General features: G+C 41.9%; 1 protein-coding gene across 7 annotated transcripts in view; it reads right to left on the bottom strand.

Annotated features, from left to right (window-relative positions):
• The window catches only part of LOC139612233 (NACHT, LRR and PYD domains-containing protein 3-like), a 43,373-nt gene extending 27,765 nt beyond the window's left edge, over nucleotides 1–15,608 (bottom strand). Inside the window, exons 1-13 of one of the 7 annotated variants that reach the window (XM_071467588.1) lie at nucleotides 15,123–15,608; nucleotides 14,940–14,976; nucleotides 13,866–13,957; nucleotides 13,137–13,184; nucleotides 12,782–12,985; nucleotides 12,335–12,445; nucleotides 9,349–9,427; nucleotides 8,930–9,158; nucleotides 6,854–8,657; nucleotides 6,574–6,747; nucleotides 4,888–5,061; nucleotides 4,700–4,746; nucleotides 2,108–3,107 (exon numbers count right to left, since the gene is read on the bottom strand). In XM_071467588.1, coding sequence (XP_071323689.1) covers nucleotides 2,581–3,107; nucleotides 4,700–4,746; nucleotides 4,888–5,061; nucleotides 6,574–6,747; nucleotides 6,854–8,657; nucleotides 8,930–9,158; nucleotides 9,349–9,427; nucleotides 12,335–12,445; nucleotides 12,782–12,870 — 3,234 coding nt within the window. In that variant the 5' untranslated portion in view covers nucleotides 12,871–12,985; nucleotides 13,137–13,184; nucleotides 13,866–13,957; nucleotides 14,940–14,976; nucleotides 15,123–15,608 and the 3' untranslated portion in view covers nucleotides 2,108–2,580. The other 6 variants (XM_071467574.1, XM_071467577.1, XM_071467575.1 and 3 more) reach the window with 6 other exon arrangements.
• Between the last annotated feature and the right edge of the window lie 2,572 nt (nucleotides 15,609–18,180).

Raw genomic sequence — 18,180 nt, 5'->3', positions numbered from 1 at the left:
AGATAATAAGCATAAAGATGCAATGTTGTGGAAACTTCAAGAGCCTAATGTTTGTGACATATGGGAGTAGAAACTATGACTACTTACATCATTATATATCGGTTAAAGTACATCTTATACATGGTTTTTAATTAGAACATAATTTAGTCTGTGGTGTCTATTTGGGGTAAAACTATGTTTACTTGCTGTCTAATAAAGAACAGGTTATTTCTAGTTTTGTCTCATTATATACAAAGTGCAGCTTTTTATGTCTCAATGTACAATAAAAAAGTACGAGATTTGTGTTTGTAAAAAGAAAACCAAGACTGTGTTAATAAAACTGATCAAATGACAATAGTGGTGAAGTAACACAAAGACACTGAAAGACTTTTGTCAAACATCTGAACAGATACAGAGCAGAAAACTGTTTGTAAACCTTGGCGCCCAAAGTTCCCACACAGTGTGTAACCCTGAAGTTACAAGTAGCATTTTGACCCTATTTTTTCACCCCAGTCTGATTGGACTGTCACTGTCCAATCACAAAGCAGAGTCCAGTCAGAAGTCAGGTGGTTCCGCTGCCTGCAGACCCTGAAAGGTGGAGTAGATTTCCAAGATGGACGACGGCACGGGCCTGAAAATCTACTACAACTTTCAGGATCTGCAGGCAGCAGAAACACTCACCCTCTGATGGAGTCTGCTTTGTGACTGGACTCTGCTTTGTGATTGGACCGTCACTGTCCAATCAGATTCAAATGTAAAAATAGTGTCATAACTCTACTTGTAACTTCAGGGTTACACACAGTGTGGGAACTTTGAGCTCCAAGTTTTACAAACAGTTTTCTGCTCTGCATCTGTTCACAGACGTTAACAAAAGCTCGTCTTTCACAGCGTCTCTGTGGTTCCTCACCTCCAGTGTCATTCGTTCAGATGTTAAATCAGGTTTTTTTAAACAAACACTAATCTCTTCCACACAAGCACAGTTTCTTCACACGTACAAACTTGAATTTCTCCTGCAGATTTATTCACATTTACAAAAGGCTGATTTACAAACACATTTGGAATTATTTGTGAACATCACGTTGCAAGTTCAAAACGCTTTTGATGCCAATGTGAGTCCATACAGGTGTAGGGTGTTGTCATGGCAACGACTTACTGTTTCCTGCTGGTTGCCAGGGACCATGAGGTGTGGTCCTGGGCTGAGGTGGACTCTGGCGTCCCTATGAAAACATTTCTCAGCATTAACAGGTTGTTAAACCTCAGTCCTTGGTTGTGTTTACGTGTTTCCTGGTGAAATGGAAAATGAGCCAGTTTCACCCTGATTCTAGCTGCTACTGATCAAATACGACTCATCAACAGTTCATTTAGTATCAAGCTCCACCAAAGAAGTTAATCTACATATGTAGTTTTAAAGGATGAATCGCTGTCAGCTGTTTAACAGCTTTCCCGCCAACTGCAGCTTGTGATAACAGTCCTGGTTCTGCTCTGCGGCCTCCGTGAGTTTGACCCTTGACCCAGTGACACATGAACCTGTTCTCTACCTGAGCGGAACCGGAACCGGAACCGGAAGCACCGGGACGAGCGGCGGAGAGGAGGGCGGAGCTGCTGTGATTGGTTGGGACAGTTTGTAAACAGGAAACAGGACTGTGGCGGGAAAAATAGCAGCGAGCGAACAAACAACCGGAAGAAGCGTTAAAGCGGTGGAGGGATATGAAACACAATTTCCGGTCAGTAATTTCAGAATAAAACCAGAGCGGAAACAGGATGCAGATCGTTATTAAGATCTAAACTGTGATTCCACCAAATAAAAAATGTCATGATCCTTTGGACAGTTACAGTCCAATCACAAAGCAATCACCTCACACTAGATTTAATTTGCTTGAATAAAAATGTTCTAATTAATTCTAACCATGGTGAGTCTGGCTTTTGTTGAGGCCACTGAGCCAGGGTCAGAACACCAGTGAGGATTTGTACAAAGTGTAATAAAAGCATTCACCTTTCATGTTGGTGAAGATTGTGGTCTTCTCAGTCAGTCAGGACAGAATTATGAACAGAATTATAAATATTGAGACGTACAGTTTGATGTCAGATATATTTATTTCATTTCTCATTTCTTCTAAAACATTTGTACTGATAAATCCTTTCTACAAACCAGAAGAGTTTTAATCCCAACCTGGATTATTAAATCCTGAATTTACAAACTGAACATCAAAACATTTTGACTCCAATAATCAATCAATTAGAGAGTGAAGAACCACCAGTGTGCTGCAGCTGGTAACTGTGGCCCTTCTTTTTCTGTGGACAGTTCATGTACAGTTGTACATGTTGAACAGAGCTGGATGCTGCTCATTGGATCCTGACAGTAACAACAGCAGAGTGAACGGAGACAAAAATAATCATCAGACAGAACGAAAATCATTTGACAAAAGTGTTAAAATGTTGATGATCAAAGTGATGAAATCAGACAGATGAATGTTTAGTGTCTGAGTCTGAGACAGATCTGCTTCACAGTGCAGAGTGTGTGATGGTGAACAGAGTCAACTTTGATTTCAGCAGCTGAGCTGCAGTCAGCAGAGTTTCTGTCCACAGGAGAGACTCTCAGACCTACAGACCACACAGAGACACTGAACCAGGACAGATCCTGAACCCAGGATACAGAGGTTGAGTGAATGTTGTGTTGAAGGTGTGGAGGTGGATCAGTGAGTCAGAGGAGACTCTGTAGAAGGACAGAGAGCCAGCAGGACAGTCCACATACACTGCTACTCTGTGAGAGACAGAGGAGGAGGAGATGGATGTTTCTCTGTTATTGTGACAGACAGAGTAACCATCATCATCAGAGCAGATCAGACTCCAGGACTGATCATTTCTTCCAAACAAATAGTCTTTACTGGCTCCTTTCCTTCTGATTCCTCTGTAACTCACTGATATATGAACCAGTCCTCTCCACTCAACCTCCCAGTAACAGCGACCAGTCAGACCATTTCTACACAGCAGCTGAGACCAGAAGTCAAATCTGTCTGGATGATCAGGATATGACTGACGCTCTGTCACACACGTCACCTTCCTGTTGTTGTCAGACAGTTTGAGGTTTCTGTTTACTGTGTTTGTGTCCAGTTCCAGTTCACAGGCATCTGATGGAGAGAACAAGACACAACACAGCTGCAGTTTATCATCTGTTGATTTATCAACAACTTTACTGACAATTACTGAAAGTGAATCATTCAAACTTACATTTCATATTCAACTGTGAATAATGTTTGATTACATTTAAATGAAAATCCAACAATCCAGTTCTAACAACATCAACAGTTACTGAACATGAGTCAAGATGTCAGCAATGTTCTGCTTTTTTTCTGCTCTGGACCCGAGGATGACGACTGATGGATCCACATCAATAAACACATGTAGTGAATAAAGTCTCACTAATAAAACTGGCTCATCATCTTCCACTGCAGCACAAAGAAGCTCTGAACCATCTGCTTTCTAAAACTGTCATCAGCTCCACCAAAGAGCTCACATTCAGCACAAAGTTCACACCTCTGACATCAAATCTCAAACTGTCGTCTGCTACAACAAAGTTTCACAACAGTCTGGATGTTTTGGTCCAAAAGCTGCAAAAAGCTGAACTCAGTGTTAATGAAGATCCAGTCTGAGGACTGTGGGTCCACCAACTGGCTTTAAGCTGGTTTTCACTGACCAGGGGCCAGATATGTGCACAAAGACAGAAATATGCAAACACATTGTTTTCTTCAGGATTATGAAGCTGTGAGTTCACATGGTTCTGTTTTATGAATCTCAGTCACTGTGGAAGTGGACGCACATACAGGAGCCTCATTTCCACTCCCACAGTGAGACAGAAATGGATGTAGACACACCCTGAATCATGTGTTTGTGTATCAGTACATGTGTCTGCTTCAGCAGTCTGTAGATCTGTCAGTGAAAAGAGCAGCAAAAGAACAGAAGCAAGTGAAATTAACAACAACATCAACAAACAAAGTTTTATTATTAAGATTCAGTCTCTCAGCCTATTTCCCATTTCCACCTCATCACCTGCAGTTGCTCTAGAAAACCATGTGTACACTGGTCTGAGGTCTGTGTGACGTGCACACATTGTGTTTATAGAAACACCAGTTTATGTGTGAAAAATGAAGCAGGTCTGGTTTTTGTGCAGATGTATCGAACATCTGTCCCCAGGTCTGTCATTCAGGGAGGAAGTAGAAGATAAATCCACCTCAGCTCATTTTACTCAACTTTTCAACATCTGTGTGACATTGATTATGGCCTGTTGTGTTCCCTGACCTGTAGGTTTTTGAACAATGATTTATTAAAAACATCCAGGAGGAAAACTGAAGGATTCCTTAACAAAACTTATAGCAGTCAAACATGTGAAATACGAGCTTAGGAGCAGCACCTGAAGGCAACAAAACTCCTCTATAAAATCACTGACAGACAAAAAACCAAAAGAAACAAAGTCAGCTTTCTGTTGGCTCCACTGCTAATGAAATGTATTGATTAGTTTTGTTGGATCACTGTGCTCAGTTTGTTGTGTTTGTGGATTTTAAATTGATTGATTGAATTCTAACATCTTTCCAGCCTCACTGACAAAAACTGAATCCTGAATGAAACTGGAGAAATTCACCTTTGTACTTCAGTCAAGAAAATGTATAAATCTAGGGGAACATGTGCAGCTGTGAATCATGAATCAAAGTTAAAACACACTCACACTTCCTCACACCAGGTCTCAGTCTCTGTGGTCCACCATGGTCCACCCTGGAGGAAGAAACAAAGTCAGGATCAACTTCATCCACCTTCACTCATATCCACCATGAAACATGAAGCAGAGTTCCTGAGTTAGTCAGAGAGACAGAGAAACAGTGTGAGAGCTGCTGTTGTCTGTCCATCTGTCCATACCTGAGAGTGTCCAGTCTCCAGTGTGGATCCTCCAGTCCAGCAGACAGCAACTTCACTCCTGAGTCTCCTGGATGATTGTAGCTCAGGTCCAGTTCTCTCAGATGGGAGGGGTTGGAGCTCAGAGCTGAGGCCAGAGAAGCACAGCCTTCCTCTGTGACCAGACAGTATGAGAGACTGAACACACACACACACACACACACACACACACACACACACACGCACGATTTATGCCTCCATAACATAAATAAGTATTACAAGTACACACACAAACAGAGACTTACTGCAAAGTCTAAAAGTTTCACATTAGTCCAGTTTAAATCAGCATCAGATGCTCACAGCTGTAACAAGACTCTAACTGTCACTGACACTAATGAAGCATCATGTTGGTTCAGACACAGCACTGAAGGTGTGTATTGTACTGGTTGATTGGAATCAGCTGTTTCCAATATTCTTGGAATATTCTTGGAGCTGAGGACTGAGGACAGAGCTTCACAGCTCCTCTCTGAGAGGTTACAGCCACTCAGTCTGAAGAGGAATTCCAGAAGAAAAAAATAAGTGAAATGAAAAATTGAATGACACATTATCACATACTAAATATTAGGGGTGGGCGAACTGACGATCTTATATTGTGAGCGATTTTACTTATAATTTACTCTTCAAATGAGTCGTCCAGATCGTCTCATGAAGAAGGTGCATTATTTAGAAGTTCAATCACTGCAAACCAGCCCACTTTTAACTATTAAACAGCTCAACCACTATGGCAACAGCAGTCCTTGTTCTGCTTTACAGCATCAGAGATCTTGGCCTAGCGACATATAACAGTTCCCCACTGGAGCAGAACAAGAACAAGAACCACTGTCACCAGCTGCAGCCTGAGACAGTGGAGTTACATCTGTGGGAGGAGACACCTGCCTGCAGTTACTACAATGTGAGACAGGACGAGCTGGAGCGGCGACTGAACTTTCTGATTAATGAATAAATAGCAGAGCTGTCTGAACAAAAACTTATGGAGGTAGATTTGCTTCAGTATTATTTATGTTAACAGATAAACAATCCGTGTGTAAATGTGTCATCTGTAAATGATAAAACACTGTGTGAGTCACATGAGATCCACAAATGCTTTTTCACTTCACAAAGAGAAAATTGATTCACAAATGCCTGTTTGAAAGTTGTAAATGTGAGGAAGATATTCACAAATGCTTCTGATTTATTTGTAAAATAATTAAATGTTTTCATAGTTTGTTTTATTTGTGGAATTTGTGTATTTGCAGATTTATTTCATATTTGCAAAATGCTTTTGTAAGTTTAAAATATACTTTTTGCATTTACACATTTACACATGGATTGCTGATCTATTCACACAAATAATACTGAAACAAATCTACCTCCATAAATACTGCATGACTTGAAAGTCACAGCAGCGAAAAGATACATATCAACTTCGTTCATGACTTTCACAACAAAATCAAAGCAGTAACAGGAAGCAGATAGTAAATCACATCGTGGTTTGCAATTCTTCTCAGAAACATTGTCTTATGATGTTTTAGCCAGATCGCCCAGCCCTACTCTAAATTCTGAAAGCTCTTTGATTGTTAAATGCCAAACAGCTGAACACTAATCTGAGTCCTTTAAATCTGCAAGATCATAAAAATCATACAAAGCCTTGACAAAAAGATGAATCCTGACCTGAGTCCTTCAAGTCTGCACTGTGGACTCTCCAGTCCAGCAGACAGCAGCTTCACACCTGAATCCTGCAGGTTGTTGTTACTCAGGTCCAGCTCTCTCACACTAGAGGACTGAGAGCTGAGGACTGAGGACAGAGCTTCACAGCTTCTCTCTGAGAGGTTACAGCCACTCAGTCTGAAGAGGAATCAGCAAAACGAAAGAAATCACTTACAAAAATGTGATTTTTGTCTTGACTAAAGAAAAATATACAGTTTATCTAGATGGATATATGATCACATACAGAACTTTGTTGGAGGCTTTGACCACTGGCAGCAGCCTCAGAAGAGCCTCCTCTGAAGCAGAATATTTCTTCAGGTCAAACACATCCAGATCTTTTTCTGATGACAGTAAGATGAAGACCAGAGCTGACCATTGAGCAGGAGACAGTTCATCTGTGGAGAGACGTCCTGATCTCAGGGTCTGTTGGATCTCCTCCACTAGAGAACGATCATTCAGTTCATTCAGACAGTGAAACAGATTGATACTTTTCTCTGGAGACAGATTCTCACTGATCTTCTTCTTGATGTACTGGACTGTTTTCTGATTGGTCTGTGAGCTACTTCCTGTCTTTGACAGCAGGCCTCGTAGGAGAATCTGATTGGTCTCCAGTGAAAGACCCAGGAGGAAGCGGAGGAACAAGTCCAGGTGTCCATTTGGACTCTGTAAGGCCTTGTCCACAGCACTCTGGTAGAAAAGTGCTGGTTCAAGTTTGTCTCTAAACAATTTTAACCACTGAGATGTTGTTTGTTCTTCTGACATCAGATTGACTCCAGAGTTGATGAAGGTCCGACGGACATGAAGAGCAGCCAGAAACTCCTGAACACTCAGATGGACGAAGCAGAACACCTTGTCCTGGTACAGCCCTCTCTCCTCTTTAAAGATCTGTGTGAACACTCCTGAGCACACTGAGGCTGCTCTGATATCGATGCCACACTCTGTCAGGTCTGATTCATAGAAGATCAGGTTTCCTTTCTGCAGCTGCTCAAAAGCCAGTTTTCCCAGAGACTTAATCATCTTCCTGGTCTCTGGACTCCAGTGTGGATCTGTCTCAGCTCCTCCATCATACTTGACCTCCTTCAGTTTGGACTGAACCACCAGGAAGTGGATGTACATCTCAGTCAGGGTCTTGGGCAGCTCTCCTCCCTCTCTGGTCTTCAACACATCCTCCAGAACTGTAGCAGTGATCCAGCAGAAGACTGGGATGTGGCACATGATGTGGAGGCTTCGTGATGTCTTGATGTGGGAGATGATCCTGCTGGCCTGCTCCTCATCTCTGAACCTCTTCCTGAAGTATTCCTCCTTCTGTGGGTCAGTGAACCCTCTGACCTCTGTCACCATGTCAACACACTCAGGAGGGATCTGATTGGCTGCTGCAGGTCGTGTGGTTATCCAGAGGCGAGCAGAGGGAAGCAGTTTCCCCCTGATGAGGTTTGTCAGCAGCACATCCACTGAGGTGGACTCTGTAACATCAGTCAGGATCTCAGTGTTGTGGAAGTCCAGAGGAAGTCGACACTCATCCAGACCGTCAAAGATGAACACAACCTGGAACTGATCAAACCTGCAGATTCCTGCTTCTTTGGTTTCAGTGAAGAAGTGATGAACAAGTTCCACCAAGCTGAACTTTTTCTCTTTCAGAACATTCAGCTCTCTGAAAGTGAAAGGAAATGTGAAGTGTATGTGCTGGTTGGCTTTGTCTTCAGCCCAGTCCAGAGTGAACTTCTGTGTTAAGACTGTTTTCCCAATGCCAGCCACTCCCTTTGTCATCACTGTTCTGATTGGTCCATCTCTTCCAGGTGAGGCTTTAAAGATGTCTTCTTGTCTGATGGTTGTTTCTGGTCTGTCTGGTTTCCTGGATGCTGTTTCAATCTGTCTGACCTCATGTTCATCATTGACCTCTCCAGTCCCTCCCTCTGTGATGTAGAGCTCTGTGTAGATCTGATTCAGAAGGGTTGGGTTTCCTGCTTTAGCGATCCCCTCAAACACACACTGGAACTTCTCCTTCAGGTTAGATTTGAGTTTATGTCGACAGCCTGCAGCTCTAGTTCCTTAATAAACAAATGACAGATGAAATCAGTCAGTGAATATTGATACTAAATCCAAAAAACAAACTCATAATCTAAACATTCTATCAATGTATTAATTATTAAGCTCAACAATGGAGGATAACAGCTTGTGACTGTGTGTAGTTTAGAATGATTTATACATTTTATGCAGATAAGTGCAGCATATTTACAAAGTAGTTTAGAAATGTAAATCTCTCTAAGGGTGCCATATTTCCTGTATCTACTGTGTTAAATCTTTATAGAAATCCTCTTACTGCTCTGCAGACAGTCAGCCAGCTCCTCCTGCTTCAGTCTCCTCAGGAAGTTCACTGTGATCTTCAGAAATGCCTCTCTGCTGCTCCTCCTCTGCTCTTCATCCTCAGCGTACAACACCTCCTCATCCTCCCTCTGACTCTCTGAGCATTCTGGGTAATCTGGTGTCAGGAGCCTTTGTGCCCTCTTCAGCTCGTTCGTCACAAAAGTGACAATGTTCTCCTCCAGCAGCTGGAACAGATGATAAACTGAACGTTTCATTTAAACTGGTAGAAAACAACATGTGATTGATGTGTCAGTCTGAAGGTCTGCTGGTCTAAACAGAGTAGCACGGAGACTGTTAGGACCTGAAGGGAAGTTCAGCTGTTAATCTGTAGTTGATGTAGTTAAATAGTAAAAATGTGCTTGTACTTGCACAGACCTTAAATATGGAGTCCATGTCTGGTTGATGCTGCTGGGCAGACTGATCACTGTGGACCTCTGAGCTCTTCTGATGAACTCTGTGGAGAAAACATCCACATGGCTAATAAGTGTTTTGTGAGTCCAAATGAATGTTTGTACCAAATTTGAAAAAATTCTCTCAAGGTGTTATGGACCCATGTTTTTTCAGAGGAAATGCAGAAGCTCTGCTAACCACTGGATCTGCAGAGTATTAACACTGCAGGGATCACATGTTGCCAAGGATTAGAGCCGTCAGGACCAGACCTGCTGAAAAAGCCTACAGATGGTGATGGATAAGGAGGAGTGATCTGTGAGATGGTAATGTTGAGACAAGTTACAGTCTCATCAGTCTGAGCTGTGTCACTGTGGAAGGTGTCTGATGTTAAAACACCATAAACACCTGATGACCCCTGGTGAAGTCCCTCATGAAGAGAAGAACCATGGATCAGTTTAGATTTGTCTTCCTGCTCAGTGAAGAAGTGAAGATATTCATCTCATCAACAGAGGATCACAGGTTTTAATGCGCAACTAGAACCACAATGACAAGTCAGGGCAGAAAGGATTCCCAGACCTGGAGTACCTGTGACACACAGGTGACATCATCCAGCTCATCGGGGAACAAGGTGTTGGGATCTCCAGCCATGTGTCCTGAAAGAACAATAGAGAGGCCTACATGTCCCTCCAAAAGCCTGAGCCAGAGTTGGTCGACAACAACAGCCCCATGACCCACTCAAAATTCACACCTAGGTCTGAATCAGGGTTTGAATGTAAACTCAGCATTGGCATTGGCCGAGGCCAGGTACTCTCAGCAGGGATCCCCGGTGACGTCACTCAGGTGATAAAAGCAGAACCCGACCCTTCTCCGTTGCTTTTTCCCAGGCACCAGTTACAGTAGAGAGCTACTCCAAGCTCTCTCATCCACTCGGCTGCTGAAAGGGAACAGTCTGCAAACATTTGACCTTTTTCCACCACTTCCTAAAGCCAAGGTCACAGTCTGCTGTTGTTTGTTTTTTGTTTTTTTCACTTTTCGGAGCCGCCGTAAATCACTGTGCAATCAGCTGATCTTAGTTCTGTGAGGACGAGCAGACTTTGTTAAAGACAAACAAAGTCCACTGTCCCTCATATGTGATCTTCCTGCTGCCGCCGAGGAACTCATCACATCGTCATCTCCAGGAGAAGCAAGGACTGAGCTGTGGAGAACCAGAGCGGACTTTCTTTTTCTAACTCCGAAGGATCAGAGCAACTCAGAGTAAGAGGCTGATGTCTGGGCAGAGACACAGTTAGTGTAGCTGTTGTATTTGTAATCTGACATATAAGTGCTGCAGATCTGGTTGTTTTAGATCGTTCACTGTGATCAGCTTAATAAGCCAAACATCACTAGTTAAAGGACCAATATCCAACCAGATGAACTCCGGTTCTCTGGCTCTGTTATTGTGTAGTGATATTGTGGTGATTATTAACTGTGGTGACGATCTCTTGTGGACTCTTTCCTCTCTTCACCTTTATTCCCGCTCTTTTCTCCCAATCACCTCATCTACATCTCACTCACATTAAAGCTGCACTAGAAGGTGATCGCGTCATAACCAAGTGGCAACCCACCGTGACGTCACCCATTGGTTTGCGAACTGCCGTTTTGAAGCCTCGAGTTTGCAATTTGGCCGCTGCCATCTTGATTTTTTGAAACCAGAAGATACCATATTTGGAGAAAAGGGTGGAGCTGAGGAGGAGTGAGGGGTGGAGCTTACCTGAGAGCCGAGGTTACTATGCACGCCCACCTAAACTGTCGACCTGACGACGGCATCAATCTTTCGGCTATGCAGCGCTGCTGAATCCGAGGTCGAGGTAAACTTTATGACACTACACCCAAAAGCAAGTTCACGGCTATTTAAATATTGTTGGTGCAGGGGAAAAGGGACTGCTCTTGATTGACAAGCCACAATGTGTCAATCATACATTAGCCACGCCCCAATGCATACCCTACTTTATCGTCTATTTTCATTTAAATGGGACAATAATTTTAAAAATGAACATCATGTTGTATTGAAGAAGACTTGAAACTAGCGATTGAGACCATAAACTCGTTATGAAAACGTTTACTGGGGTCATAAACCAAGTGAGAAGTAGGGTCATTTTCTCACAGACTTCCATACAATCAGACTTATTTTTGCAACCAGTGGTGTCGCCCCCTGATGGTCATTGGATAGAATGCAGGTTTAAGGCACTTCCGCATTGGCTTCATTTTCCGGAGCCGGCGTCGACGTCCATTTTTATATACAGTCTATGGTCATAACACGTAAAGTTCAAGGTGCCTCCCTTTGTTCTCGTTGTTCACGCTGCGGCCAGCCGCCATTTTGGCTCTAGCGAGTACGTCACCCACGTCACGCTGCCGCCATCTTGGCTCCTACTGACACGTCACTCACGTGACTCAGCCACCATCTTCTCTCTCTCTCTCCCTCACACACACACCCACGGTTGTCACATGTGTTTTGCCTGTGATCATCTAGTTAGTAACCAATGTTTGTTTTAGTTATAGTTGAATTATAATCAGTTTAATATCAAGTAATGTTATTCTAAATAATTATTACTGTTATTAATGAATCCTGTTATAATTTAATTCGTCGTTCTCTGTGATTATTGTGGGTAGATTTGTGATAACAGCTGGATTCAGAACAGTCAGTGCTTGAATTTACCCTTCGTTTAACTTTCTGAATCTGCATTTTGAGCCATCAATTTGGTCATTGGTCCCTGGTGACAGGGTGGTGCCCCGAGGTTACTACTTGTAGTAAACATCTATATTTATATATTGGTGATGTTAACTGATAATCATGAATATTATACGCCAATAACCAAATTATCCCTAGCTGTGCACAACACACCAATCAAATCAAAAATCAAGTAAAGCCAAATTTTCATTTGTGTGGCCCAGTAGCACCCAGAATTAACAAAGTCCAGTTTTAAATTTTTACCTTCCATCAGCAGGTTGTCCATCTTTAAAGTCAGTAGGACGAAACATAGACCCGTCACTCTTCATGGACACACAGCTGGGTTCAGGAGAGTCTGGTCTCTGCTGCTGCATCCTGATACAAACAAACAAGAGACAAATGAAAAGTAGTTTCAACTTGAAAAAAGATGAATGTTGATCAGACTGTCACCAGCTGAAATCAGTAAGAAGACAGTTGATGAGTAATGTTCTCCTGTTCATCAACATGTGATCTGACCTCATCTTCGTTCACCAGTTCAATCAGTGGTTGACTCTTTGTTCACTCAGACAGTCAGTAGTTGATCATTAGTTCTTCTAAGCTGTTACTGAGTAGTTGATGAGACAGTGAGTGTGAATAATGATGGAGCAGTGATCTGAGTGCTGAGCTCTGACATGGAGAAGAGTCATGGACAGTTAGAGATCCTCATCTCACCTCTGAGCTTTGGTCTGGCTCTCATGTTCCCCACACAGAGTGGTTTTAGAGGGAGGGGCTCCCTCCTCTCTGGCCTCACACTGGTTCATGGCAGGGCCCCCACCTAACGACAAACTTCACAGTGCTGTCCACCACTATGTCATTCTGGAGTCAATCACCAGATGGTGCTAAAGGACGTGAAGTTCAAATCCTTTGAAGATTCCTCTGTGGATAAAGAAGAAACTACATTAACCATGTTCATTTCTATACAATAGTATTTTTGTCTTTGAGAGAAAATATATGGAACAAATTAAGAGTTCACTTCAGTTGACTGAGGACACAAATCACTCTGTGGTAGAATAAAGAAAACTCTCACCAGGTGAATTCAGATCTACATCCAGTCACAGAGTCGTTCTACCTTCACCTGTTAAGAAAACACAACAAGAGAAGCTGCTGCAATTCCTCCTTCATCAGTACATCATCATCATCATCATCAGTTTGAGGACACATTGTCATCACTTCACAGTCACAGTCTAGAAACATTAAAATGGCACTAAACCAGTGTAACTTAAACCCAGAAATTTCATTTCCAATCACACAGAAGGAACCTGCAGAGACTCTCAGTCAGAATGTGTATGTGTCTTCTTCTTTCATAGCTGCTATAGTCGAGCCATTGATTTAATGTCTTACCTGACTTTGTCCTTTGCCCTTTAATCAGTGTTTGACAATAAGGATCTTAGTACTGAAGTTTCCATGACTTTATGGCTGCATTAAAAGAACCTTGAACCTTTCTGGTCCATTAATAACATCATCTCCAGAAAAAAGTAATAATGAAAACACTGAGAGTGTATGAGTAGAATCTGTCAAACACAACATGCAGACGTACTCCTGAAAAAGATTCTAGATTACTCCAGAAACAGAATTTATCATGATGACAGTGATTAAAAATATGTAATGATTATTTTATATTATTATAATATGAAGATACTTATTGTTGTTGGTTTGTAACTTTTCTTTGTTGCTGCAGCTTTCAGCCTGGTTAAACAAATTCCATGAAATATTTCAGCAGTAATTTTGTTTCTGCACATTTTATGACTTTTGTTACCTGTTAAAAACTAACCAGGCCACCTGTCAACAACCTCAAACTCTTTTTGTGGACTGTAGATGGTGAATGTCCCTCACGACAGAAGCTTATTGCTGCAACAAAACAAACAAACTAACAAACCCTGTTATAACATATTCATGTTATGATTTTTTTAAATTGTTAACACGATGTTTTTCATGTTATAACAACATATTTTCATTTCACGTTATTATGACATTCAAACTTATCACATGAATGTTAATTGAATGGTATTCTTATAACAATGTCATATTTAACATGAAACATTTCATGTTATAATGTGATGACTTGCCGTAATGTGAAATGTTTCAGGTAAACGTGATAAGACGGTGTGCAGAGAATAAACTGAGGAATAAGGCTCATTTACAGGATTTGATGAAGCGGGTTGAGACATGGAGACATGAGACATTTTCTGGCAGCAATATGCTTCCACACTTCACTAAATGAATCACACCGGTTGTTAAAATGTGCATCAGTTTCAAAGTGACTGAATATGGTGACCTTTGATGCTGCCACAAAACAATAAATGGCTTCAACAACAATTAACACAACACTTAAAACAGCTTCACAAAGTTTGACTTGACTTTATGTGAAATTTCTTTGTTTCAGTCGAGTGAGTTTTGTGCTGAAAGCTAATAAAACTATTTTTATTGATTAGTTTGCTGTTATAACTCTGGCTTCCTCCCTCGGTCCCACAGTTGTCATTTGTTCAGTGTCCATAGGTGCGTCTATGTGTGAGCCTTGTAATAGGTTGGTGATCTGTACCCCGTCCTCACCCAATGTCAGCTGGGATTTTCTCCAGCCTCCCCCCACCCCCTCCCACAACCCTGTGAGGATAAGTGGTATAGCAAATGGATGGATGGATGGAGTTTGATGTCTTTACCTTTCTAGCTATAGTATTGCTAATGCTAATGTTCAGCAGATTTTTTAAAATCTGTGATCAACATATTAGCATGAGTAGCCTAGCATGAATGGAACAGTGAGAAGTAACAGTCATGTTGATGTACGTTATAGTTTCTTCAGCTGTGGCTGAAAAATAAAACAGTCTGAACTTACATTTCGATGTGCAGATGTTTCAAGTAGTTTTTCTCCTCTATGTCCATATACATGAAAATGAAGGAGACAAAATATTAGACACATCACCAAAGCAGCACATCACTACTACCACAGTCTCTACTGTTCTCAGATCAGTTTAACACCTGCTGACACAAACATGATGAAAGCTGTTGGTTACGTTACCTTCCAATGGTGGAAATAATCTGCATGAAGCTGATGAATGAAGGTGAAATTAAACAGCAGCTTAAACCAGGAAACCAACTTAAGACAGAACAAACGTGTAACCGACAGCAGGAGGTTTTCAAATGTCTGTTGATCCACATTAAGTCTCAGAGCTCTGTTAATTTTCAAACTGAAGATTTCTTTAAGGAAATGTGATCAGAGAGCAGAGCTGACCTTTGGAATGAACAACTGAAGTCAATCATTAACAGCCAACCTTATCAGTTAGACCTTAAAGTTCTGCTGATAAAGTTTTATCTTCAGTGAATTTTATTTTCCAACAAGGAAATAAAAAGTGTGAACAAGGCCTTTATTACTACAGTCTGTTATATCTCTGTGCAAAAGATGGGAGAAAGAAATCGTCCTTCCAGTTGCCATAATTATTATTCATAATTATAACATCTGTGATGTAAAATGGTTCAGGATATATAACTATGACATCAACAAATGTATTGCACTGACAAACACACACAGTGGGTATAATGTGTGTTTAGCATGATGACAATGTGTTCACAAGGACAGGAAAGTCCTTTAGAAAAGGATTTTGCAAAGGTTGATTACAACTACAAACACTGAAATTATTTGTAAATATACTTTACAAGCTCAAATCATTTTGACCCTAATTTGAGCCTGTGTAGGTGTCGGGGGAGTAAGTCGGGCCCCCCCGGGGTCAAGCCATCCGCCTTGCCCCTTATGCTAATGCTAATGCTAATGGTTACGCTAATGCTGCGCTAACTTATGCTGCTTGCTAACCCCTTTTGCAATGTGTTTGTATTTGCCAATGAACAGTGCCAGGTAGAACTGGGGTCAGGCTCTGTGTACAGACGACATCTGTCCAGGGCTGGGTGTCAGCGAGCCTCTCTGTGGTTATGTCCTGACTTTCTGCATTGGCCTCGCATTCATCCTCATTGGTTGGCGCCTGTACGCATCACTGCTGCTCCACCAGCATTCAGAGTTAAAATTTTACAGTTAAAACTTCAGTCTTACCACTAAGGCTTCAACAACTCCTGAACAAACACCCGATCTTAAATATTGAACATTTTCCATCATCTCCAACTTCTTCCTTGCCTCCTACGCTCTCATCAACTTCTCTGTCTTCCATGTTTCCTTGGCCACTCTCCAGGTAAACTCTGGGGTCACGGGTGGGAAATAAACTCTGAGAGTCGCACTTATATTGACTCTAACTTAAACATGAAATTGTCACATATCAAGACTAGATTGTCTTACCTTCTCTTTAGTTCTAGTGACATTTTACTACACTACAGTTACATATAGGAACATTTTTGAAAGTTTGATGGCTGGTGCTAACACCTTTTGTGTGTTTTTTGATGTAAGATCCTTTGTTGTTTATGCTCTACAAGCCCTGTGATGTGAGTATTGACGTTAAAAAGGCTTTATTATTTAAATTTAGAGTAAGTCTGGTAGTGTGAATGGATGTTGCACATTTAATTATTGTTTTGCCTCTTTTTTTACATCAAACTTTCCAGAAACGTGGAATGATAATGTTGTTGTAACTCACTTCCACAATATGACTCACATTTAAACTTTTTCCACTGCTTACAATATAGTTTGCAATTTTCATCCCTTTTCCCTTTCTCCATCTCTTCATACCACCTCAACTGCTTCATACAAATCCAAGGCAGCAACAGAGTTTAGCTTCAGCTTGTGCATCAGCAGAGCTTCCTTTGAGTTAGGAACTTCACACTGATACTGAACAGAGCCTCCCTTTGCCTCCCACAGGATGTTGGAAACTCTCCTTTAAGATTCTGTGATTCCATGTTGACGTGATTTCATCACATAATTTCTGCAGATTTGTCATTTGCCCGTTCATGCTGCTAATCTCCTGTTCTAGCACATATGTCGGATTCAGACCTGGTGACCGGCGAGGCCACTGAAGTTCACTGAACTGACTGAAACCAGTTTGAGACTATTTTCCTTTTTTAGAAGATGGCAAATTCTGGCCATAAATGGATGCATGTGGTCAGCAACAGTACTCAGGCTGTGGCATTCAAATGATTGATGATGATTGATTGGTATTAAGTGATATTTAATACAATATGTGGATAAATGTAACTGTAACCCAGCTGCCCGTGTGCATGCTACGCCTCCCCCTACACCCGAGACTCTGCCCAGTAGGGCCCAGTGCCCAGTAGGGTACAAACAGCGACAATTGCGCAACACCTAAGTGCAAAAACAATGTACCAGCGCCATCTACTGACATTATTAGGCAACTGCCTTACATAACCAATAAATATAAGAAATTAGTAGCTAGACCTCTGCTCTAGAGACTTTTGTGTGTGAAAATCTGAGGAGATTGGCTCCCTGTAAAATCCAGGATAGAATTTAAAATCCTCCTCGTCACCTACAAAGCCATTAATGGTCAGGCACCATCGTACCTTAAAGAGCTTATAGTTCCCTATTTTCCCAATAGGACACTTCGCTCTCTAAATGCAGGTCAACTTGTGGTTCCCAGAGTTAGTAAGAGTAGAATGGGGGGCAGAGCCTTCAGCTATCAGGCTCCTCTACTTTGGAACCAGCTCCCAGTGTGGGTTTGGGAGGCAGACCCCCTCTCTACCTTTAAGATCAGGCTTAAAACTGTCTTGTTTAGTAAAGCTTATAGTTAGGGCTGGCTCGGGTATGTCCCGACCCATCCCTTAGTTATGCTGCTATAGAGCTAGACTGCTGGGGGATTCCCATGATGCACTGGGCGCTCTCTCTCTCTCTCTCTCTCTCTCTCTCTCTCTCTCTCTCTCTCTCTCCCTCTCTCTTTCTCTCTCTCTCTCTCTCTCTCTCTCCCTCTCTCTGTCCTCATTCTGCAGGTCTCTCTGCCTCTGGAGCAGCAGGATCCAGATCCACCACTACTCATCATTACTATTAACCACTGTTACCTGTCATTATTATTGATAACACCATTACCTACACAGCTGTTCCTGGTTTCTCTCTCTCTCTCTCTCCTCTCTCTCTCTCCTCCCCCCACCCCCTCTTTTTTATCTCCTCCTAAACCCAACCGGTCGAGGCAGAC

The sequence above is a fragment of the Trachinotus anak genome, unplaced genomic scaffold (genome assembly GCF_046630095.1).
Source record: "Trachinotus anak isolate AG129_WGS33_773 ecotype Australia unplaced genomic scaffold, CSIRO_AGI_Tana_v1 ptg000031l, whole genome shotgun sequence".
Lineage (NCBI taxonomy): Eukaryota > Metazoa > Chordata > Actinopteri > Carangiformes > Carangidae > Trachinotus > Trachinotus anak.
The sequence above is the reverse complement of the archived record's forward strand: the minus strand, read 5'-3'. Positions and strand labels throughout refer to the sequence as shown.